General features: G+C 44.8%; 1 protein-coding gene across 2 annotated transcripts in view; it reads right to left on the reverse strand.

Annotated features, from left to right (window-relative positions):
* OSBPL5 (oxysterol binding protein like 5) overlaps nt 1–25,535 on the reverse strand; it is a 970,364-nt gene that overhangs the window by 396,457 nt on the left and 548,372 nt on the right. For both annotated transcript variants that reach the window (XM_078682923.1, XM_078682922.1), the window contains one exon: nt 22,504–22,605. In XM_078682923.1, the coding sequence (XP_078539049.1) occupies nt 22,504–22,605 (102 nt within the window). The remainder of the gene's footprint in view (nt 1–22,503; nt 22,606–25,535) is intronic.

Here is a 25,535-nt window from a genome sequence, read left to right on the forward strand (position 1 = left end):
TTGTTGCGAAACTTTTCCATTATAGGGATCGGGACGCTATCCTGCAAGCATCGCGTGTGAAGGGCCCGGTGGCCTTTGAGAACGCCACAGTGAACTTTTATCCGGACTTTTCTCAACAGGTCCAGAGACAGCGTATGGGCTTCCGTGATGTCAAGAAACGTCTCCGAGACATGGGGCTTCGCTATGCCATGCTTTTTCCGACCAGGCTGCGCGTTGAGTACAACGACCGAACCTTTTTCTTTGATCGGCCTGATTCTGTAAATGACTGGATGGACTCTCTGCTTGATCGATCTCCTGAGACTGAGTCCGCCGCCCACCCGGGTGGTGCTGAGGGTGGTGTGGAGAGCTGAACAATCCGCCTACGCCTGGGCCCTCGAATGGAGTAAATTTTTCAGGGATTTGATGCCTCAGTGCCTCTGCTGTTTGTGTATTCTCCTCATGATCTGTCTTACTCGGGGTGGCGGGTGGGCCGGAGCCTTTCCTCCTCCGGGGTTCTTTTTGTAGAATGGGGGTTCTTGGGCGACAGGCACACTGCATGTTGGGGTGGCTATTTAGCATTTTGCAGGGGTGCAGGGTGGGGGGTGTTTTCTTGATTGTTGGGGGGTGGGTGGTTGGGATGTTCGATGTTTTTGTGTTATGTTTTCAAGGCGAATCAATCTGGCTTCTGCTCCTTTATAAGTCGTGCTCATTGCGGGGGGGTTTCGGGGTTGCTGTGTGGGATGGGGGGTAGCGGGTTGAGGCTTGTTTCGTGGAATGTTAATGGTCTGGGAGATCGCATTAAGCGGAGTGTGGTGTTAAAATGTCTACGCCGTTTATCTCCCGATATTGTTTTCTTGCAGGAAACTCATTTGGTGGGCAATACTTGTCGTGCGATGAATAGATGGGGGTATCGCCTTGCTGCACATTCGGGGTTTACCACGGGTTCCAGGGGGGTGGGTATCCTCGTTTATCTCCCGATATTGTTTTCTTGCAGGAAACTCATTTGGTGGGCAATACTTGTCGTGCGATGAATAGATGGGGGTATCGCCTTGCTGCACATTCGGGGTTTACCACGGGTTCCAGGGGGGTGGGTATCCTTGTTCGGGCTTCCCTCCCCCTAGCTATTGATAATGTGATCCTTGATGATCGGGGGCGTTATGCTGTCCTCGTGGGTCGCTACGAAGGTCGTACCCTCTCCTTGTTTACTGTTTATGTGCCCCCCGGCCTACAGACTTCTACCTTTGCCGATTTGGGCCGTGTGTTGTTGGACCTTCCTGATAGTACTCTTTTTCTTGCAGGCGATTTTAATTCTGTGATCTCCGGTCTACAAGATCGCTACCCCCCTAGGGATACTCCTTTAGCCCAACAGTGGTTAGGTGGGTTTTTGGATACGTTTGGTTTGGTGGATTGCTGGAGGCTCCTGCATCCTACCCAAATTCAATACACCTTCCATTCGGGGGCCCACGGGAGTCTATCTAGACTGGATTATTTCCTGATGCCCGCGGCGCAGACGCCGGCGGTGCGTGAGATCCAACACCTCCCCCGGGGCATCTCCGATCATTCTCCGCTCTGGCTTTGTTTTGAGTTAGGGGTGGAGGCGGTGGGCCGAGTGGCTCCAATTAACCCCTGGTATATTGCCTCCCCTGAGACCCGGACCCTTTTGACTAAGTCTTTAGATGCCTACTTTTTGGACAACAAGGGGTCGGTTTCCTCGGCGGTATCCCTGTGGGAGGCCTTTAAAACAGTGATTCGTGGGCAGGCCCTTTCTTTAATTGCTGAATCCAAGAAGGCTAGGAATCGGGAGGTGGTGGCCCTTGAGATGGAGATTGCTGAGAGGGAGGCCGACTTAGAGTCTGAGATCACCTCTGATAAACTCCACGCCCTGGGTCTGAAACAATTTGCTTATAAATCCTTGGTCACAGATGCTGCTAAACTGATGTTCCGGGAACAACAGGGTCGTCTGTATGATGTGGGGGACAAAGCGGGTAAATTGTTGGCATGGTTGGATAAGAAAGAGAGAGCGAGTCGTGTGGTGCCTGTGATTCAGTCGTAGAGTGGTGTCGGAGTGACTGACCCGGTTGGAATAGTTGAATGTTTTGCTGAGTATTTTCGTGTGGTGTATACCCCTGTGTCTGGACGAGATGTGGCTGACTCTCGCCTTTTGTTGCGCGATATAGCTTTGCCCAGTGTTTCCGATCTGGACCGTGTCTCGTTGGAGTCCCCTTTTACTACGGATGAAATAGCGACTGCCATTTGCTCGCTCCGTTCGGGCAAGGCATTGGGCCCGAATGGGTTGCCAATTGAGCTGTACAAGCTACGCCCTGACAAGGTAGCGCCCTATCTTCGTGACATGTTTTTGGAGTCCCGGGAACGGGGTATTCTCCCGTATGACCAGCGTCTTGCCACGATAGTCGTAATTCCCAAGGACGGGAAACCGCGGGACCTTTGTTCGTCTTATAGGCCCATTTCCCTGTTAAATGTTGAGCCTAAGGTCCTGGCTAAGCTCCTGGCAACCCGCCTGCTGACGGTCATTGGCGACTTGGTTCATCCGGATCAGTCCGGATTTATCCCGCATCGCAACACGGCTCTTAACCTACGTCGTCTTCATGGCGCTGTGGCGAGGGCGGGGCTTCTGTCGGAGCCGGCCATTTTGGCCTCGTTAGACGCCTCGATGGCTTTTGACACGGTTGAGTGGCCCTATCTTTGGGCAGCTCTCGAGAAATTTGGTTTTGGACCTGAATTTATTGGATGGGTGAAATTGTTGTATGTGGAACCCTTAGCGCAAGTGGTGGTGAACGGTAGAGTTTCTGTCCCCTTTAGCCTTGGTAGAGGGACCCGTCAGGGTTGCCCCCTGTCTCCATTGCTTTTCGCGCTGGCCTTGGAACCGTTAGCTGCGTGGCTTCGATGGGAACCCTCCCTCAAAGGGATCCGTTGGTCACCGGACTTTGAAGACCGCGTCTCTCTTTACGCGGACGACATTCTTCTTTATCTGACATCCCCGTGTAAATCTTTGAACGTCTTATTTGATGTTCTTACTTCGTTCGGTGCTAACTCGGGCCTTGTTATTAATTGGGCTAAGTCCTGTGTGTATGTTCTCTCGGGTGTTTTGCCCTCTTTGCCGGCCAGATTCCCTATCCAGGTGGTCCAGTCTGGCTTCAAGTATTTAGGGATTTTTATTACCCGGGATTCCTCCCTCCGGTTTGAGCGTAATCTCCTCCCCCCGCTTCTTAGATTGCGACTGGATGTGGCCCGTTGGCGTAAGCTGCCCCTGTCTCCTCTGGGTAGGGCTGCTCTCTTTAAAATGATGTCTTTGCCGCGGTTCCTCTACGCCCTTCAGAACTCTTTCGACGATGTTCCTGCTACTTATTTCAGAGAAATCGAGAGTCTGCAAAGACAATTGATTTGGGATGGGCGTCCACGTATAGCCCTTGCGAAACTTACTATCCCTTGGTACGACGGGGGCATGGCACTCCCCGATATCAAGAGGTACTACTGGGCGGCCCAGCTATCGGCCATTAACCATGCGATGTACTCGCCGGGTCGCGATCCGGCGTTTGAGATGGATAAGCTCCAGTTGCCGGGAGGGGACTTTAATAGAGCGCTATACTCCAGATCGGCCGGGCGCCATCTTGTGGGCCCGACCAGGGCAGCGGTCAACGTGTGGCGCGCAGCGAATGTGAGTTTGGGATGGGAGAATCGGCTGACGCTGGCGACTCCGCTTTATGCTTCTGAACGTTTGGGATGGCTCTGGTCTTCTAAGGGCTTTGATCGCTGGGATTTGATTGGGATTTGTAAAGTGGGTGACGTTTGTGTGAATGGTCGCGTGAAATCATTTCAGGCCCTTAAGGCAGAATACGACTTGAGTGATAGAGAGTTTTTCCGGTATCTGCAAGTCCGACATGCCTTGGCCTCGGTTCTGACTCCTGATGTGGCCCTGCCCGAGTCTTCCCCCCTTGAAGATCGTATACTAGATGGACACTTGCCCGACAGCACCATCTCTCTCATCTACAAGAAGCTGATTCATAATCGCGCTGATTTGTTGGTCCGACTCCGAGAAATGTGGGTAGGTGATGGATTGGAACTAGATGACGAGGACTGGCAGTCGGCACTCTCCTCCCCGAAGGAGGTCGCCATTCCCGCCCGTCTTCGTTTGGTACAACCTAAGATCCTCCACCGGGTGTATGTGACTGGTCCGCGTCTGGTCGTGATGGGTTTTTCCCCGGATGGCTTGTGTAAGCGTGGCTGTGGGATGAGCGCTACCTTTATGCACATAATTTGGGAGTGTCCTGTGGTGGCAGCTTATTGGATGGATGTGCTTGCGTTGATGACTGTGGTGACTGGTGTTGACCTGCGGCCTGAGGCCCGTCGGTGTCTGTTGAATGTGTGGGAACCCTCCGATTACTCTGTGGCCCAGACTAGATGGGCGACCCTGGGTTACATGGTCGCGAAGCGTGACATTGCGCAACTCTGGGGCGCATCCCGACCTCCTGATGTTTCCGTGTGGGAGGACAACATGGACTGGTCCATGTTCCGTGAGAAGACAGTCTACGTGGCTAGGGGCAGACCGGGGGCGTGGACGAAAATTTGGGGTCAATGGAATGCATACCGTGGAGACATTTGTACCCCTCCCTTGGTGGCCACCTCCGATGTTACCCTGTCTCCTTAGGCTGACGTTCCCGAAATTTTTCGCTCTGTTCTAGGATTTTCCTGTCCTCCCTGCTCCCCCCCCCCTCACGGCCTTCCCGACTCTCGTTGATGTATTTTTGTTCTCCTGTTACCTGACCTCCCCCTCTGCTATTTGGGCTGACTTGATTATTGCACTCGCCTTATGTTCGTGTTGGTTATTTTCATGTTTTATATAGAAAATTGTTGTATCCTGTTCTATGTCTGTAGCAATTTCGTTCTACGATTTGGCCTGACCTAGGAAATGATTGTTTATTTCATGTGTCGTACTATGCGACTTAGCGGCCAGCCCGTGTGGTTGTGGGCCCGTCTATGTAATTTTATGTGATTGCTCAATAAAAGTTTTTAACCAAAAAAAAAAAACAAAAAAAAAAAACAATACCTGAATAATGGCATGGGGCCATAATACATTACATTCACAAAGGAGGCTCCACATCCAATCCAATCAATTATAGATTCATTGCACTCTTCGAAAATTAAGCCAAATTCCACACTAGTTCCTCATGGAGGACCTTCAGCTATGGGTGAAGTCAAAGGGTTTTATTCAAAAAGATCAAACTGGTTTCACGGCCAAATCTGGTACTTTGTCCAACCTGTTAGAAATATCAATTTTGGTGGACAAAACAACCTCCTCACATTCCCTGTTGCACTGCTGTTTTGTTGATTGTAAACTCTCAAAATGGGGAATTCGTTCCATACTTTTGGAATCTATAATTATGCTGCACTCTCACCTACACTGTCCTTTGGCAGCGAAATCTTACTGGGCAGAAACAGCAGCAATAAACAAACTTACCACAAGGATATACAAAAGTGTTCTTCGCCTGCCAAGGTCTTCTTCCGGTACCCTGATAAGGCTGGAATTGGGTCTCCCCTACCAGAGGGCAGTCAGTGCTGGTGCCTACCTCAACCTGTGCCACAAACTACGGGCAGCCAGGGGTGGCTGCTAAGAGGAATTGCTGTGGGCCGAATCAACACCTGTGGACCGGGTCAAGTGCACTACCAGCATCTTGCGGACTGACAACACCTTCTGGCAGAGAAGGAACTCTGGGACTCCAACTTCAGCCAAAACACCTTTAAACTGGGAATTAAAACAAGAGTCCACTTCTAGTCATATAAACTCTGACAGGGTTCTGACAGTCCAATGTAAGCATGCATGGGCAGTCAGTAACACCTAACAGCTGGCATCCCCTGCAACTTATCTTGCTTGCACATATTCTAACCGCCTGAAGACCAGATTTATGGCCCTAATGCAATGGAAGTTGCTGCTTTTAGAACCCCTTGCCAGCTGGCATCTACCCCAGAAAGGAACTACATGTGGGGGCTGTGGCCAGTGCGAGGAATCCATTGAACACGTTGTGCGCCTCTGCCCTGCTCTGCTGGAAGTGTGTAAATCCAAGCTAAAGTGAAAGTGGAACCACCTTGGAATCTGTTTGTGTCGGCAGGCCATCATTGCTTCTCTTAACCCAGACAATACCTCTCTAAACAGCCTTCTGACCAAAGTTATCGCCCTGTACTTTACAGGCTCAGTTGCCCTGGAGTGTTGCTGAAGAACCCAGCTCCCACATCCGCCACACTCTCGGCTGGCTCAGCAAAGCTGGGTGGGACCTCCGGTTTGTCAGTGGGAAACAACATTCACCAAGCGGTCTGAACCACGTGTGCCGTTACACCGCGTGCGCTATCGTGCTTCACTTTACCATGCATTTGTATTTACCATGCATGCCTTTACAACAATTTTCGTTGTAAAGGCAGTAAAGAAAGGCATATGCGTGACAACGGCAGTCAGGGCTCTTGACTGAGAGCGAATGGGCGGGGGGTGGAAGGTGTAGGGGACTTGAAGGGACTTCCTGCCCGGACGAGATTGTGAGGAACGGGAAGGATCAGGACGCGGCTTGGTGAGTAGTTTTCTGGGCAGGGTTGGGGTAGTGGTAGTTTTTAGGGCTGGGTTTTAGGACTCAGAGCGGGTTGTCGGGGTAGTTTTTAGGGTGGAAGGCCGGATTTGGGGCTCAGGGCAGGGGCTGGGGTGTTTTTAGGGCAGGGAGGCCGGTTTTAGGGCTTGGGGCTGGGGGCAGGGTAGTTTTTAGGGCTGGACCGGTTTTAAGGCTCAGGGCAGAGGGCTGGGGTTATTTTATGGCTCAGGGCAGGGAGTGGGGGCTGTGGTTTTTTTAGGGCTGGGGTTGAAAAAATTATGGCATGGGGCTGGTTTTAGGGCTCTGGGCGTGGAGGAAGTTTTTAGGGCTGGGAATAGGGTAGTTTTCAGGGCTCGGGTTTTAGGGCTCAGGGCCGGGGGCTGGGGTCTAAATTTTATCACGCATATGCCTTTACCAATCATGCCTTTACAACAAAATTAATTGTAAAGGCATGCGTAGAAAGACGTGGTCATGGTAAAGACCGCATTGTTAAGGCATACGATGTAATCGCATGAGTGGTTCTGTCATACAATTGAGTCAGAGGCTCTAACTGTCATGCAATTCAGTCTGACAGTACTCCCAATGGATAATTTGCTCCTATCGTCTACTGTTGCCAGAGGGTTGTTTCCACATGCAGCCCGGCTGATTTCTATCAAACTCTGTGCATTGTTGTTTTTTTTTCATCCTTCTTTAGAACACTTACTACCACCTCTATTCTAAAAGAAGGCGGGGCTCCCGTACCTTTAGTATGTAATTAGCAAGCTTTAAAACCTCTATATTCAAAGTTGGTGCAAACGTTTTATGCAATTCTGAAGGGATTTCATCCCCCCCTGCTGATTTACTGTTAGCCAAAGATTTTACCATTTTCTCAACCTCAACAAGAGAAAATTCAGCCATCAGCTCCTTTACTTGGGCGCTCTTCAGCTGTGGAATTGGGAGCTTACTTAAAAATTGCTTCAACCGTCTTATATCAACCTGGTGATGCAGGTTATATCTTTTTTTATAATGTTCAAGAAAGGCGTTCTGTATTTCTCGGAGATCTGTTAAATGTACCTTGGTTTCTGTATCTATTAAGGATGTAATCCTATTCATTGCTTGAAAATGTTACTACACTCATTCCGTTTCCTTTTCCTACCTTTTCTCCATTGTGCTTCTTTAACCAGAGCCAATTTTTCATGACTTTTTTTCCTCTCATAAATCTTTTTTTTCATAATTCTAATCTGGCTATCTCCACTTTCCGCTATCCTCAATTGGACTATCGATCTTGGTGCCTCTAAACTCTCCTTTGTTTTCTCTTGCTTTGCCCCAACCCACCCTGCAACACCCTCCCATGAACCCCCTATGGAAAAATTGCCCAAACCTCCTTCCCTCCCCTCCCCCTTGATTTGGGTGCCATTGTATGCTTGGGTGCTCATCCCTTCCTTCCACTAGAATCTACTTCCAGGAAAGGGCCACCCATCCAGCACCCCCATCACATCCCATAATTATATATTGCATTGCCCCCCTGCGTTCAGAATGCTCAGTTGGCACTTAATTCATTTAGATTTTAGTTAGACAGTTTCATAAGAAGTACTTGTGCTCCCTTGACATCATTAAATAGAAAGAATTAACCTTTCACCAACATCTTAAGTTTTGCTTGTTGAACAATGGACGCTTGGCCCCCCTTAGCCTTAAACGAGTCAATAATTTCTCAACAAATTCTCTACGTCTCAGTGCAGTAATTGCTGATATGTCTGAGGAAATTTTAAATTGAGGCACTTCTGACATCGAGAGAGTCCTTCTCACAATAGCCTGGTTTAAAATGTGCTCCTTCACCCTATAATCTGCAAAGTTAATGTGGATATTTTGCATTTGCATATTTCTGAGCTGGTGCCCTATGAGCTCTAGTGATGGTCAGATCACCATCGTACTCTGGTATTGCTTTTTTCAGAAGTGTCTTAGACCATTTCAGAACTTGGGTGTCCTTGCATCCTTCTGGGGAGCCCACCAGACTGCGGTTAGAGCATCTGTTATAATTTTCTAAATCTTGCAGCTTACTTTCAATTAAGATTTTACTCTTCTCACCATGGATAACATCCTTCTGCATGCTTGCTACCTTATCCTTTAAGGTTGAGACTCGAAAGAAAAACATTAACTCCAATAGACCGATCAGTCTACTTAATGTCGATTATAAGATTTTTACTAAACTCTTGGCTAACTGATTATGTAGTCATAGTTACTGTTGTTCATCCCGATCAATGTGGGTTTGTTGCAGGAAGGCAGCTATGTTCAAACACAACTTTTCTTATTGGAGCCCTAGATTTTATAACACAAAATCAAGTGCCCACCCAAGTGATGTTTTTAGATGCTGAAAATACATTTGATTTAGTATGCTGGGAGAGTCTTGTTATGATTTTTAGGGAATTTGGACTTCCAGATAATTTGATTCATATAATATTGTGTTTGTATAAGGGAGCTACCGCACAAGTAATCATTAACTCAAGGAATGCTGGTACCTGTAAGGTGAATAGGGGTACACAGCAGGGCTGTCTTCTATCTCCAATATTATTTGCACTGTTTATAGAACCACTAGTAATAGCCATTAGAACTAACGAATATGTGGAGGTGCCTATTAATGGGATGTCAAACATAATATTATACGCTGATGATATTAACCTATTCCTTAAGCACAAGAATAGCAGTCAGGAACATGTATTTGGGATTTTTAAAGAATTTCAAGAACCAGGTGGATACAAGATAAATAAGTGAAAAACTGAAATCCTATTATGTAATTGCACACAAGATACCTTGTGCCAGAATTTCGACACCTAATGAATGCACGGCCAAAACGAGACTTAGGAATTTGGGATTTTGAAAATGTTAATGAGTTGTATGCATTAAATTATGTTCCATTAATTCGTAAGATTAAGGCACTGTTGGCAAAATGGTTATATCTACCAATTTCATTAATGGGATGTGTGGCCTTAATTCGTATGTCTTTACTGCCTTTATGTAACTTTCTGTTCTCTGCTGTACCATGTGCTTTACAGATTACATTTTTAAAAGAGCTAGAGAGTTTATTCGCAACATTTATTTGAGCAAATAAAATACCAAGACTAGCACTAGGCACTTTAAATAGACCAACTCTAGAAGGAGGCTTGGCGCTCCAAAATATTAGGGAATATTACAACACAAATTTTGCACATAATACTTTTTGATTTTTTAGATCCACCGAGATGCCTCATAGAGATAACTTTTTTATAGAAAGGATATTCTAAGATAATACAATTCTAGACTTTTTAAGACTTACAAAAAATCCAAAGAAAATGAGATATAAGACCCTACAATGGCTAATAAATCAGAAAACACAGTTATTTAAGTTTTATAATATTCCATTTATTAATGGGTCTTCACGCTTAACCGACATAGTTGTAGAAGACCGGCTCTTGATAGAAAAAAGCATTGTACAAAAATGGGAAAGTAATGGTTAAAGTGCGAATTTCCATTTTATTAATAAGGATGCCTGGATGGACTGGGGGCCTATCGAGCCTGGCATTAGATACTATAAGGATTTATTAAAATGGTTGCATGTGCAGGATAGACACTTCTTAAAAGATATCGACTTGGCGCTGCTTGTGTCAAGATTGGATTTTATGGATAGAGTCTAATACTTGTAGATCTATCAGCTGCTGGATAACTCTCTTATGAAAGAATAACGCTAGGCAACTATATCCGAAAACACGAGATAAGTGGCGAGCTAAGGTAACGATTCAACTTCCAGTAGCAGCCTGGGATAAGATCAATAACTATAACGCTACATTACTGAATGGTATTATAAAAAACTCCTGTTTTGTTTTGCAGAAACTATATCCTCAAATACCGAGTCATGTTTTAGATGCTCACTACAAGAGGAGGGCCGCTGTACCCATATTATTTGGAATTGCCCGAAAATAAAAAAACTTTTTGGAAGAAATTGAGAGATATTGCTCTCACAATTTGGAATCAGGGATGCTCATTGATTCCCAGACTGTTGTTTTAGGATACTCATCAAATATGCACATTTGCCCATTGCAGGTGAAACGGTTATTCATTATTGCACTAGTAGCCAGATCATTGATATTACAGAACTGCCGTACGGTAGTAACTTCAATGCTTCAACAGTGGTTATATAAAATGCGCTGGGTTGGGAGAATGGAAAAAAGGAATGCCTTAAGGTCGGAATCAAATTCTAAGTACAAATTGATATGGGGATCTTTCTTTTAAAAAATAAAAGTTTCTAATTGGGATACTTAGTATATGGCTATTAGGGCAGGAGTAATAGAGAAAATGTGCAATATACCGTTCTATGTTATGCACGGTATATGTATTATATCACAATATTAAAATCCTCTACCAGAATCTATTTTCCACTTGTTTATACAGAATATGAGATGCGTTTAATATGTAATGTGTCAGATGGAATATGCAGTTATCATGTAGGTTATATTTTAGGCACATTTTAATTCTTATATTTAATATTTATGATGTGGATTATGTGATCATTGAACCCTCTGAAATAAAAATATATATTTTTTAAACTATGCGTTCTTTACAGGTGTATGGAGTTTACTGTTATGCATGCTGGGAAGTTGACATTTATCAACTTATAATTTGCTGCTATTATTTACTGAGCTTCACAAGTGTCCAGGAGTTTACTATTATGCATGTTCGTTCTTTTTTAACAAATAATCTACTGCTACGATTTACTGCACTTGCACTTTGTGAGATAGTTTTACCATTCGGAGATAGGCTTCTATTACTTAATCAAACCTAAACCCAATGCTTTAATGTGAACTCGAAACAACATCAGTGTGGCCAATGTAGCTATTATGACTTCTTTTTATGTGTCGTCGCTGATTATCCAAGCTCTTTTGCCCGGGATTTTTTTTTTCAGAACAGATTTTATTAGTGTTATGGCAGTTGACAGAATACAAAAGAAACACTGCTTCCAAGATTGCAGAAAGACAGTGAGCATAGAAGAGCAACAGTGTTCAAGAAATTCAGTCAACATTATCCAACACCCCCCTCCCCGCATCCCCACCCGGTTCCCACCCCCCTCCCTGCACGGTGTTCATACTGTCCAGAAACAGGAGCCAAAGCAGCATGGTAGCGACAGGTGGTCAGTTCACATGGGGGTAGTACAGACGTGATCCATATCAGAAGCTTGTGGCGCCGGGGGGTCCAGCAATAGGCCCCTATAATCAGCCCATTTCTTCCAAATCCTATAATGTTTCTTGGGGCAGCCTCTGGCCTCAAAGATCGGGCGTTCCAATCCCATGCTAAAGTCCATGCCCCGCTTCCACACCCCCACTAACGGAGCCTTGGGGGCTTTCCAGGCTTGGGCTATATCCCGTTTGGCTATTGTAAGACCCAGAAGGAGCAAGTGCCGTTTATACAGATTACCCCCCACTTGTTCCATAACGTGGAGCAGGCCCAGCTGCGGCGTGCGAGGGAGCTCCCATGCCAACACTTCCTCCAAGCATTCCCACACACCGGTCCAAAACCTCTGCAGCCGTGCACATCCCCATACTGTATGTAAGAAGGAGCCTACCTCACTGCCACACCTCAAACAATCCGGGGAGGCTATCAGCCCCGCCTTCCACAACCGTTCCCTCGTGAAGTATGCCCTGTGCAGGTATTTCAATTGAATAAAGCGCAGGTGCACCGCTATCGCTGCTTCCCTAGGGGCCTCCAGGGCTTCTCTCCAGTCCTCCTCCTCCAAGTCTCCCAGATCGCTCTCCCAGACCGCCCGCAACTTATCAAGAGAGGGGGAACAATGCGTAACTAATGTTTGATATATGGTTGAGATTTTTTTCGATTCCAATTCCCCCATAAAGACTTTTGCTTCTAGGGGACTAAACTCCGGCAAGGACGACAAGTCCGCTAGTGTGGGGGTCAGGGCGTGGCGGAGCTGTAGGTACCTGAAGAATTGGGACCGGTGCATATCGAATTCATCCTGCAACATCTGGAACGATTTGAGGACTGTGCCCTTCAGGACGTGACCCAGCGCCGAAATGCCTATGGCATCCCAGCCCTCAAAGCCCCGGAGCGCAGCCAGGCCGGGCAGCCTCCCATTATGCCATAAAGGAGTCTCGCCCGTGAGCGTGTTCCACCATCCCATGCGGCGGAGCGCATCGCGCCACACTTTGAAGATTACTTGTGTGGCCCTCGGAAGTCTCTTCCGGATAGTCGCCGAGTATAAAATAGTATGGAGCGTGTGTGGGTCCATCATATACCTCTCTAGGGCATAGGTCGGGTCATTGCGATCCCCGTACCACCATTCGTTAAGAACAAGTAGGTGTGATGCCTGATAGTAGGACTGAACATCAGATGTGGCCAGCCCCCCACAGTAGGTCGACAGGAAGCAGGTGCGGAGCGCCACTCTTATCGCTCCACCGGCCCATAGGAACCGACCTAGAGCCGAGTTCACCTGACGAAACCACTGCTGCGGAACTGGGTACGGGTAGTTCTGCAATTGGTACAAAATTCGGGGTAGGGCCACCATCTTAAAAATGACCATAGACATTTAGAGGCATCCTGGACCACATCAGCATATCTGAGCGGATCCTGTCCCAAACAGGCACTACATTACGGGACCATGACACTCCCTGCACATCAGTTAGAAAGACACCAAGATATTTAAGGCCTCCCGCCGCCTCCTGAAGGACCGAGGCCCAGGGACCCAAAGTCCCCCTGTCGCCCAGGACCCACAATTTCGACTTCTGCGGATTGAGTCGGAGGCCCGACACTTCACCGAAAACGCGCATTATTTCAAGGACCCTCGGCCCCGATTTATTGAGGTCCGTAAGGAAGAATAGGACGTCGTCCGCATATAGCGCAATCCTGTCAGACGGGCCCCCCACCCACTCCACACCACGCAACTGGGCATCCATCCTCACCCAGGCCGCAAGCGGTTCCATTGCCAGGGCGAACAGGTAGGGTGAGAGAGGGCATCCCTGTCGGGTGCCACGACCGATGAGGAATGTGTCAGAGGTGGCTCCCGCTATTCTGACCGTTGCCGTCAGGTCCGTATATAACAGATGAATGTACGACAGGAAACGTGGGCCCAAATTGAGCCGGAGGAGGAGGGCTCGGAGGCATGACCAACTCAGGGAGTCGAAGGCCCGGTCCATGTCCGCCAGCAGGAGGGCCGCGGGGATGCCCGCCGCACGTGCCGCCTCCACCACCAGGTGAGCGCGACGTATGTTGTGTCTTGTAGCCCTGTGAGGCATGAAGCCTGCCTGGTCGGCATGGATCAGGTCCGTGATGTAGGGGAGAAGACGGTTCACCAACGCCTTAGCCAATATTTTCGCTTCAAAGTTCAGCAAAGAGATCGGACGATAAGAGTCCGGGCTGTCTTGGGGCCTTCCCGGTTTGCAGAAGACCACAATCTCGGCGTGTCGCCAGTCCGCTGGCAATCTGCCAAGCTCCCGAGCCGCCTCCAGTGCCTTCCTATAGCGCATCCCCAATTGGAGATGAAACAACTTCATAAATTCGCAGGGGAACCCATTGGGCCCAGGGGCCTTGCCCGTGTTCAGGCCACCCAGAGCTTCCCCAAGCTCCTCTGCCGACAGTGGGAGATCTAGGCGGGCCCGTGCCTCATCCGAGAGCGCCCGGGGTGGAAGGTCTGCGAGAAATCTGTCAATCTCCTCCGCTGGGAGAGATTCCCGGGGGGCATACTGAGTCTCGTAATATTGGGCAAACATCTGGGCCAGGACCTCAGGGGCCGAAATAGGGCCGCCCGCAGCATCTCGGAGACCCGGCAGGGGCTGGGCTTGATAAGTGCTTTGACATAGCCTATATAGCATTGTGCTAGACTTGTCCCCCCATTGATAGATTCTGCTCTGCGTAGCGAGCCAAGCCTGTCGGGCTTCATCTAACAATAGCGAGGTGTATGACCGCTGGAGGTGCAGGAGCTGGTCCACGGCTACTCCATCCTCCCCCGTGAGACATCTGGTCTCCTGGTTCCGCACCCGGTCAGCCGCCTCCTCCACTTCTTGCCTGCGGGCCCTACGATTCGCGGCGCACCACGCAATGTCCACGCCCCGAAGGACGGGCTTGAGGGCCTCCCACAGGGTCATGGCATCTATGCTCGGGTCCTCATTCTCTGACCAGTAGTGCGAGATAGCCTCCCTCATGTGCGATTGATAGTCGTGGCGCTGCAAGTGCCACACAGAGAGGCGCCAGCGAAACGGTTGTCGCCGCACACCGAGGCTCAACATCAGGGCGACCGGGGAGTGATCCGACAGGCCCCTCGGAAGTATGGAGGTGGAGTCAATTCTGCCCAACCAGGGTTGCGGGACGAATAGGTAGTCCAGGCGCGAAAAGGATTTGTGGACCGCAGAGACAAATGTATATTCACGATCACATGCATGCTGGTGGCTTTGCCCGGGATTTTACTCTTACGCATGCACGCTAGATAGCAATTTTTAGCAAATAATTTGCTGCTCGTATTTATTGCACTTGCATATTGTCAGATAGTCTCATCATCTGAAGATACATTTCTATTACTTAATTCTAATGCGTTTTTAAAAAAATGTGTTAAACGGCCCAGGAGCTAGGAAAATCCTGAAGATTTGCCTGTGTTCTTCTGCACTTCTTTCAGTATGTTAACATGGAACAACATCAGTATGACCACTTTTGTTATTACAATGTCTTTTTATGTGTCGTTGTTGATTATCCAAGCTCTTTTGCACTAGCACTCAGTCTTACCATGCCAGCGTGGAACAACTTCAGTAAGACCGTTTGAGTTCATTACAATGTTTTTAATATGTTTGAGCTCTCTTTCCATTATTCAAGATGGCGTGCATATGTATGCGCTTTAAACAATTGTAATGGTTTTAACTAACCGCACAATAAACAATATCTACACTGGCTGAACAAAGCCCCTTTCTGTATCTTGTGTGTGATGTGATATGTGTGGTGACACAAATACTGCCAGACAGCTAAAGCTGTCTGTAGACAGACCTAAAAAGCTGACCCTTCATAAATTCCATACAAATAAAAATCAAACATAGACACAAGAGTTTTCCAGTGAGTTCCTCATGAACCTGTTAGATTTTAATATGACTATATTTTCTTGTAATCGATCAAAAGAAGGGGGACCATTGTATTTTCTTGTATACTGGCATTCTCCAACCACCATCCCCAAACACTCAACTCTTTTAACAAGTCTAGCTGATGTACAACCTAATCAACTGGAGCATGCGGGCCAAGACCTTTAAAAAATACATCAAATGCATTGTGGAAGCTCAAATTTGGAGGAGAAATGCCTACTGTTTAGTGACTATACATTGTGAGAGATATCTACTTTTGGCATGCTACCTTCCTTTCACAGAAGGCAGGAACTACAATGAGTTAAACCCAGGATACTCACAGACTAATGCCTAGTTTCATTCGAGATTGTCCCTGGTCCCAACCAGCAACGTTTTCTCCAGAACCAGGATCTTCATTGGTGTTTTGGGGAATGACAGTTGAGTGGGGAGGAGGAGGTTCTCCCATCAATCTTTCTCTACAGAGGAAATGCAGCACTGCAGGCCTTGGGTGGTCTGGCATTGCATCTTTTTTCTTACTCCAAGGATGCAATTGTCTGGTCTCTATATAGGCCTTAAGACTGAGAGCCTGCCCCTAAGTGCTCTCAGCTTTTTAAGGTAGATGCACTACTGCGGTGCCTTCATCCCCTAGCCAAAATAGTGGAACGAAAGACAGAGCAGAATCACCTTTTTAGTTATTTTCGAATAGTCCATTTGTGTCCAGTGCAGGGTGTTCTCAGAGCAAAGTTGCATACCCATAACCTTTTCTTGTGTTTTTCAGCTACCTGTTAGAGGCAGCGAGATGTTCAGGTGATGGGGAAGGCTGATGCTTTTCTGTTCTACAGTGCAGTCAATGTTTTTTTCCCATTTATTTTGATCGCCAGAATATTGACATTGCTTTGTATAACACGCTGCAAGGCATCATTTTTATTTTTCCCTATTGACCCCAAATTAGAAGGCCCATTCATGCCCAGCCGTGGGAATACGTTCCTCTTCACAGCTGTGGCCGCGGATTTCAAGAGAGGGACTCGGTTTTCTCTCACTATCAACAGTCGAACGTGCAGCACACTTTGTCCTTCAGACATTTTTGATAGTAGTGTGAGATTTAAAATTTACAGCCACAGTTAAAACAGGACCGTGTTCCTCTTTAATAGTTGAAGAACTTGCGGTGCCGGCATGCAGAAATACAATGCCATATCATTATTCCGTATTAGGCCAACGACATGTAGTTAGTGCTAGTGTGAAGCACTGCTGCTGCTTTTGTTATATGGTCCGATATTGCAGCACTGCTGCAAAACCGGCCCCCAGTAACAACAAGCATTGGCATAGCCAATAGGTCTCGCCTTTGAGACCTTATAAGTGTTTAGCTAGAGATATTGGCTTAGCCAATGTCTTTAAGATATGGTGTAGAGCAGTGTGGCTGCTGTGCAGCATGTTGAAAAGTTATAATAAAATAGCATTGTATTTTTGCTATTTTACATAAAACCAAGAAGATATTATGTAGAACTGAACGACCCTATTAAAAAAAGAATTAACAGAGGAAATGTCTTCTAGTTTTTTGGTTCTTGCAATGCTGTAAAATTCTTACTGTCTGTTCTAATACTTGTTTGCTACAGGAATGTACAGCATTTTAAAAAGCATGTCTAGTACTACATTTAAAAAAATTGCCCCGCCTCATGTGAGTTAAAGCTAGGTGGGTCTCAAACGTTTCTAAGTCTAAAAACTGGGTCATGGTATTAATAAGTTTAGGAAGCACTAGCAACATATAGGGCAAAGATGACAACTGACTTGCCTCTTGGTCCACTAATGGCAGAGGGGGGTCAGAAAGTTTCTAGGCTCATGTTTAAAAACTATTACTTTTAATAATTATCTTTCAATGCAGTGATAGAGCCTGCTGTACTAGGAGTAACACTTCCGCATGTCAAAGAAATACATTTTTCTTTAAAAGAATTTCCATATGATGTTAGCTGCATAATCTACATGCAACCTATTTTCAGGGTATGGTCTGGCTTGGGCTCTCACCCAAGTCAGACTCTTCGCTCTGTTCTCTACGTTAACTTGCTGGCTTGCCCAGCTTTAGTAAACATTTCCGTCTTCAGCACTTTTTCCCACCCCCAAAAAAATTAACTGATTGTGATGTTGAAAGGAAAAATATAAAAGTAGTCTTAAACATTTGCTAGTTTAAGAAGACGTAGATTTCATACAATGAACGAAATCTACGAACAAGTAAACTTGCTAAAAAATTTTGTTTGGTCGATACTTTCTGGGCCTAGCTATTTCCACAGAAACTTAACTCAACCACCTGGATGCCCTTCTCTGCAACTGAGTGCACTCACCGCACTCTTAGCGGCCACGCTGTGAAGAACGCAAGAGCGGTTGGCGCCCCGCAAAATGGAACTCCGGAAACAAAGCACTACGAACACATGGGAAACTGCAGCACTGGTGGCAAAGCGAGGCCCAGGAAACAGCGACCAGTGACGTTAACATGCAGAAGGTGACGCACCCATGATTCAGTTACAGTCCAGTTGGTTCTCGACAATCGAGCGCACCACAAAATATGCTATGGGCCAGAACCGAAACCCAGCCACAACCTGCTCGCAAATAAAGCAAGTAGACAGTTCAACAAGTAACTGACTAATATTTATCCATTCAATCATAAAACACATTCTCATGCTAATCTCACAACAAGAGTTTTTTCAAGGAACCCACCCGATGTTTCGCATAGACGATCTCCATTTACAGAAGTAATAGTTTTTCAATTACAATTCCAAGCACAACAGACTCTCCAAGGTAAACCTATGACAGTACCGGAGGCAATGATTATGCCTCCTCTTTCCAGTGCCTTCAAACATTAAGTAGCAAGTAAATGCATGCCAAAAAGAACTATAATTCCCAAGAAAATCAGGAGCAACAAATTGAAATGTGACATCTAACAAAAAATCAATGTCTCATTTGTCCATTACTTTGTCTCTAACCACCACCATGGCTTCCTCTTTCTTTTGCTGCAGAACGTAGCGATCCAATAGAAAATCTCACACCTGACTATTTTTTAGCTTCAGATCCTATTGGTAAACAAGCATTTGAAATGCAATAGGACTCGCATTTAAGCATTGCATCACGGACAACGTGAGGGAGGGAAGCACGGACAACGGGAGTGCGGGCGGAGGCAGGGAAGAGAAGGGGGCGAGAAGACACGGACAAAGTAGTGCTCACAGGCTAAATAACATGTAGCCTACTGTGTAACACTCGAAGTAAAAGGGCCAGTAGCCATAAGAGAGTACAAATGACGACTGGCCATAATAAGGAGGAACAAAGAAGCCTCATAATCAATCAGAAAGCAGCATTTACGAAAGACAATGACACAAGCCAATTAAAAACATGGGCGGAGAGTGGGCGGAGCTTCCACTGCACACTCCATTACTGCATGCCTCGCAGAGCGAGCAGCGCATGCGCGCTGCTGCTAAAGGCTCAACCTTAAAACGGCCCCCACCCCTCCAGCCCACCAGTGGGTAATTTGTGAAAAACAATAGTGCCAGGGCTCTCGTCAGGAGAGAGCTTCGACCAGCCCATATCTCCTGTTAGCACTGTCTAACTCAGCACCAACAGACCTTACAAGTGGGGGAGGATGTGGCCTAGTGATCAGAGTTGCCAACTCTGGAGCTGGGGAACCAAGTTTGAGTCTTGGCATCGGCTCAACATCCTGTGATTCTGGGCGAATCAATTAAACTCCCTGTGCCTTTCAAAAATGAATGTGTCCTTAACTGGTGCTAAAGTGCCGGTGTTGATGATTGCCGGTGCTGAGCACCGGAAATCACCAGCTCAAATTAAGCACTGCAGCCCACAAGGAAAACGTCCGATACCCGCTACGGGCAATCCGGCCTTGAACCATTCCAATAGTAATATGCTGAGCAGCAGAGGAAGAGCCTGACACAGATGTCATGCAGCAACTTAAGGCAAAGGGCCTCGATACAGTTATGTGATAAGGCTTCACCATAGTAGTGAGGCACTGTTAGAAAATGAGTTTATATGAGAAGTTTGGCTTCAGGGGCAGTACTGTGCTGGTAATGGCTGGGAATGGACTAAAAAGTATCCAGGTATATGCTCTTCATTGATGGGATATTTAACAACAAGGGGTGGTGATGGGAAGCAGAAAGTAAAAGGGCAAAATACCATCACTCAGACAGCAACCACCCAACGGTTGTTCAGTGGCCTGAAACAAAATGTGAAAGACACTGGGAATACAACTGTAGGTGAACAGGGGAGACCCATTCCTTACTCTATGCTGTTTTATGGGCTGAAACAAAAGAAAGTGAATGAAAAGCCTAACAACCACTCACTCAAGGGAGCTGACCAAAAGCCCCCCTGAATACACGTAAGATTATAACCTGCGGCTGAGGACTATAACAATTGTTTAAGGTCCTCTTCCCAAGTTACAGTTCTGATCTGCAGGCGAGGTCCTATAAGAAGGAAAAGTACTTTTAGCAATCGGTTTAACCTGATGAAGAATGGCTATAATACTATTTTAACATAACATATCCTGAGTGTAGAATGTTCTAAAATAAACATGAAGAAACAGAAAGCAAACATAGGAATGTTGGATTGTATGGTCTATAGCAGCCATTATTGCCCAAGAGCCACTGCATAGTCTTTAATGGCTCTCTCGATGTTCTGCTGTCCATAATATACAATACATTTTCATTACACAGGGTTTGGAGAGTTAGCTAGGGTTGTCTCTAGCCCAGAACTAAAATGACCATTATCCTTCTGTGACCAGCTTGCTCAAAGCATTCCAATGCACTTCAACAGACACTTTATATAGGACCAGTATTTTAGGGCCACATGTATCATTTTTGGAAATAGCGATTATCTAATTGCGATTTTCTCCAAATCTCAATTAGGTAATCACTATTCCTAATGTATGAAACTCCATGAGTTTAAATTAGTGATTCCTAGTGGATCACAAATCAACCTACCTCATGAGTATTAATGAGGTACGTAGCAATTTGTGACCAATTAGAAATCACTAAAATCACAGGGAAGGTGGTCTGCTGGGTTCAGCAGACCACCATGTCTGTGATTGCTTTTAAATAAAGCAATATTTTTTTGCGTTTAAAAAAGAAAAATGGAAAGATTTCTTTTGATTTTTTGGTCGAGCCTTGGCAGCGCATGTGCTGCTCTGCGAGGCATGCTTTATTGAGGTATGGAATAGAAGCTCTGGCCATTTCCAGCCCATCTTTTCAATTGGCTCCTGTTACTGTCCTTTCAAAATTGTGTCTTTTAACTTGTGAAAAGGCTTAATAGTCCCACCTTGGTAGCACCTTGTCTGCATTTGTAACCTCCCATAAGGACTGGACTCTGCTTTATGTAGTCGCTGAGCACTATTTTCTTTAATGATCTTCCCCTATTCCACCTGCGTTTTCACTTTAATGTTGGTCCCACCCCTTTCTTTAGCCGCTGCTCGCTGTAACCTGAATACGGCAAGCAGCGTGTAAAGACATGGGCTCTGCCACCATTAAAGTGGTCTCGCATTTGCGAGAGTTTGAGCTATTAGCAATAGAAATGACAATGCCTTTTATATATGTTTTGTGTTTAAAACACATAAATAAAAGGCATTGTTCTTTATAATGCCATTAGTTTAAACTCCCGCAAATGAGAGACCTATTGTATTGAAAATGCTTGTTTAAGAGTAGGCAGTGGTCCGTGGTACCACTGGCTGCTCTGAAAAAAATGTTTTCGCTACCATTCCCAGAGGGGAAGGGGCCCCTTTCGGTCCCCTTCCCATTTGCGAATCGGTTGCCACCTACAAGACGTAGGTGGTAAAATGTGAATGATTTGCGACCACATTTTGGTCGCAAAACATTCTTACATACTGCTGCGATTTGGTATTAGAAAGGGATGCTCTAAACACGCCCTTACTAATACCAAATCGGTATGTATTCAGAATTCCAAATAGTGATTTAGTAACATGTTACCAAATCACAAATTGGAATTCATACATACCAAAATATATTTCACAGTTTGCAATCGGCACGATTCTGCGAATCATACCGAAAATGCATGATACATGTGACCCTTCGTGTCTGGGGAGAGGTCACTCATTCAAATACTGAATGGCTGAGTGCTAACTGGCAGGAAGTGATACCTGCAAGAAGTGGAAGAGAGTGGGATGATGAGATAAACATGCTTCTCTGACCTAGTACAGTGATGGTGGTGAGGCTGGCTGGCTGGGGACCCTAAACGAGTTTTTGTCCTGTCTGCTGAAAAAAGGTTTGCTTGAAGTATGGCAAAAGTATAGTTACTTATGACCCTAAATACAGGTGTATAATAAAGCAATAACGTGTTGCTTTGAAGATTACAGATAATCCCTGTATACGAAGAATGTATTCAATTAGAAATGTATTAAACAACAATACTTTTTTATTTTGCAACTTTTTTAGCACGTTTGCAGTTTCTACCTGTTTTAAGCAACATCATTACTTTTAGCCTACTTAATGCAGCTCAATTTACTGACCTTACAAGGAAAGAAGGCGGTGTTGGTCTTGCAAATAACAGACTGAGACTTTAATCCTTCAGAGCTTGGTAATTTGAGCACCATTATGTAGAATAAGAGAAACAGCAGTTTTTTAAAGTGCTTGGAAACAGTAGAAGTGAGGTAGGAAGTGATGGCAAGATGCACTTATTTAAGTTTGCAGATATTTACAAAGGAAATATTTGAAAAAAACAGAACGTGTCGACAGGAACACACGAGTGCACGTCTCTTAGTTGCTGAGGCCTCCTAAAGTCAGTGTTAAAATTAAACAACGCAGGGATTTGAACTCAATGTGGTAAATGATAAGCTTGTGGAAACGAGAAAAACATAAATAATGATGTTTTACAGCAGGTACCTTGAGCCAGTCCGCCATAATCACCGCACTGGGATCTTTCAAAGCGCTGAAAAGCTGCTTGCTGGCCCTCTTTTTCTCCTGCCGGTAATTCTTCTTCTGTACCTGTTAAAAGAAGGAAATGAAATATTAGTAATGTGGACAAGATTTTCTGAACGGCATCTTTTAAATTCTGGTGTATGGCGAAAAGGAATCTCATCATTTTGGCCCTGATTCAGACATGGTCGTAAAAGGGAGAGTACTTACTGAACTGAATAACTACTATTACCTCAGGGTGAGGTATTTACTGCACGCATTAATTACCTCTAATTTCAAGTTTTTCAGTTGGTAATGAGAAATACAATGACAAATTAGTATCTAATAAACCAAATTCTGCATGTTTTAACTTTTCCTGTGGCTTTTCCTCAAATTTCATCAGGTTTAATTTGTCGAAATCATACACCCGAAAACAGCAGGGGTCCGATAATTATTGCACAACTCAGAATTGAAATCCCTGCTTAACTCCAACTTGCAGAGGGCTCAGATTTCAAACCCCAGCTTCTAATTAGTACCTTAAGAGGGCCTTTTTTATGAATTGTAGTGCCACAAGAGATGAAGTTGAGCTTCTGAAACCAAATGTTAGAAAGTACATTATGTTAAGAACCTGTGACACCATGGAAATGTACCTAACATGCTCCTTTTCCTCTCATGATAAATTTTTGCTGACACGATTCAGGTTCAACATCTTTCATCATATTTTAATTAGACCAAAGCTGGACACTTTTAAAAAACCTGCAGCACCCTGTGGCTGCGACGGGAAGTCTCCACAGGATATGCTGCATTTTATATTTTTATGCTCATTTTATGAGTACCCCCGGAGGCGGTATCTTGTGACTCTTTTAAGAAAATTAAATTTTAAACAAATCAGACCTGCCCTTGTATATCTACAGCTATTGCATTCTGATTGTGTCCTTCAGGTGCTAGAATATTTAAAATTATCAGTGAGAATAAGAAAATGCCTAGATGAATAACTGTGATTCTCAGCTAGACGCACTATTTTGCACTATTTTGTACATGGGCTTAACCTGCACTTTTTCTGTACTGCTCTCGTCCACTCACTCTTTTAAGAAATTCTTATGTCTTATGTATTATTTTATATTGATTTGTCATCTTTGTAATGTTTTTAAATGTAATGTATAATGTATTGTACTTTTATGGATTGCAATATATCCGAAATAAAGTCAATTTGAATTGAAAATTGAAATAGTACCTTTGTGTTAGTGCTGCTGTATTTCAGCATGAAAAATCCATGGCAGGATACAATCAGCAAAAAGGTAGTAGTATTTGAATTCATGCATGACGTTGAACTTTTGATAAGGTAAAATTACCTCTGGTTAGTTAGCATATATGAGTACAACATCTGAAATACAAGGGTGAACCTATAGCTTCTCACTGTGGTACTTTTATTACAGGGTCTGGGTACCACCCCTCGATTCATTGCAGCCCTCAAAATGAGGTCTAGAGTTCTGACATGCCTTGTTAATATGAGTACTGTATTTTGTCTGAATATAGATTTCTTATAATTCTACAAAATAATCCCCTTTGACAGGCCTAAACCTTCCTTTCTAATATCTTTCTAAAAATTAATAAGGCCTTACTGCCCATAAGCTAGAATGCATGATAATTAAAAGTAGGACATGTAAAAGTTTAATATTACACATATCCTTGTAGTGAAAAGGCCCCAAAAGCTATTTTCACGGTAGCCGTGTTCCATAGGAATCGTTCAGATAAAATATTAAATGTAACAATATTATAAAATATTACATTTAATAATGTTATCTCCAGCTAGGAAACGCCTACAAATGTTATTCTTGGACTCCCAATTCAATTATAAAGTTGATGAGGGGTCAACTTACTTTCAGAGCTGAGACATAGCCCTTCTGTTGGACATAACATCCTTGGCGTAGTTTTCCACCACCTTTTTGTCTTCTAGTCTCCTGGTTTTTCTCACTAGGTTTGCTGACTTTAGGACTCTGCACACTTTACCACTGCTAACCAGTTCTAAAGTGCTTGTGCGCTTCCCTTTAAACATGGTAACATTGGCTCACATCCAATTAGTATATTTAATTAGTTGCATATCCCTTGAAACATGTACTACATGTGCCCAAGGCCTGTAAATTAAATGCTACTAGTGGGTCTACAGCACTCATTGTGCCACAGAGTCCTATAAATTAAATGCTACTAGTGGGTCTACGGCACTCACTTTGCCACACACTTAGGTAAAACACACTTAGGTAGCACATTAAACATGCCACAGGCCTCAGGCTTGCCATTGCAGCTTGTGTGTGCAGTTTTAAACTGCCATTTCGGACTGGCAGGATAAACCTCTTGACAGGCCCAACCCTCCCTTTTTTAATACATATCAGTCACTCCTAGAGTAGGCCTTAAACAGCCCAGAGGACAGGGTGCAGTGTATTTAAAAAGTTTGTCCGAAACCGATAGTAATAGAGGCCACAAATCGCTATTTAAGATTAATTAAATTCAATTCAGATATAATAGTACATCAGTGCAGAGTTTGATTTTGTTGTTTAAGTCTCCACCAGATGAATTAGTCTGTCACAATCTGTTTAAATTCTTAAATCATTTTTAAATTTGTATTGAAAAATGTATTGTATACTGACACATTTTAAATGTTTTATCAGAAAATGTATTGTTCTCAGTAGACAACTAAATCAAATAAATAAACACTGAAACTGAAAACGTTGGGCATGTACTTTTAAGTTTTACATGTCCAGAAAGTGAAAAACCCCATAACTATTTTTTTACTACTGTGAAGCTTACCTCTCGCATAGGATAACATTGGGTTAACTTATTATATTTAATAATGGATAACTTTCAACTGGGAGCAGATCAGAATGTCGAGATCAGTGTCTAAAGAACTGTAATTTAATGGTAAAATTGGATTTTATGTTACAATTATGGGAATTGCCACTTTTAGAAAAGGGGGTGGGAGGTCAGAAAGATTTAATTGATTCTGCAGTTATTTTGTTTGTGTT

Source organism: Lissotriton helveticus, chromosome 3_1, assembly GCF_964261635.1.
Source record: "Lissotriton helveticus chromosome 3_1, aLisHel1.1, whole genome shotgun sequence".
NCBI classification, from domain to species: domain Eukaryota; kingdom Metazoa; phylum Chordata; class Amphibia; order Caudata; family Salamandridae; genus Lissotriton; species Lissotriton helveticus.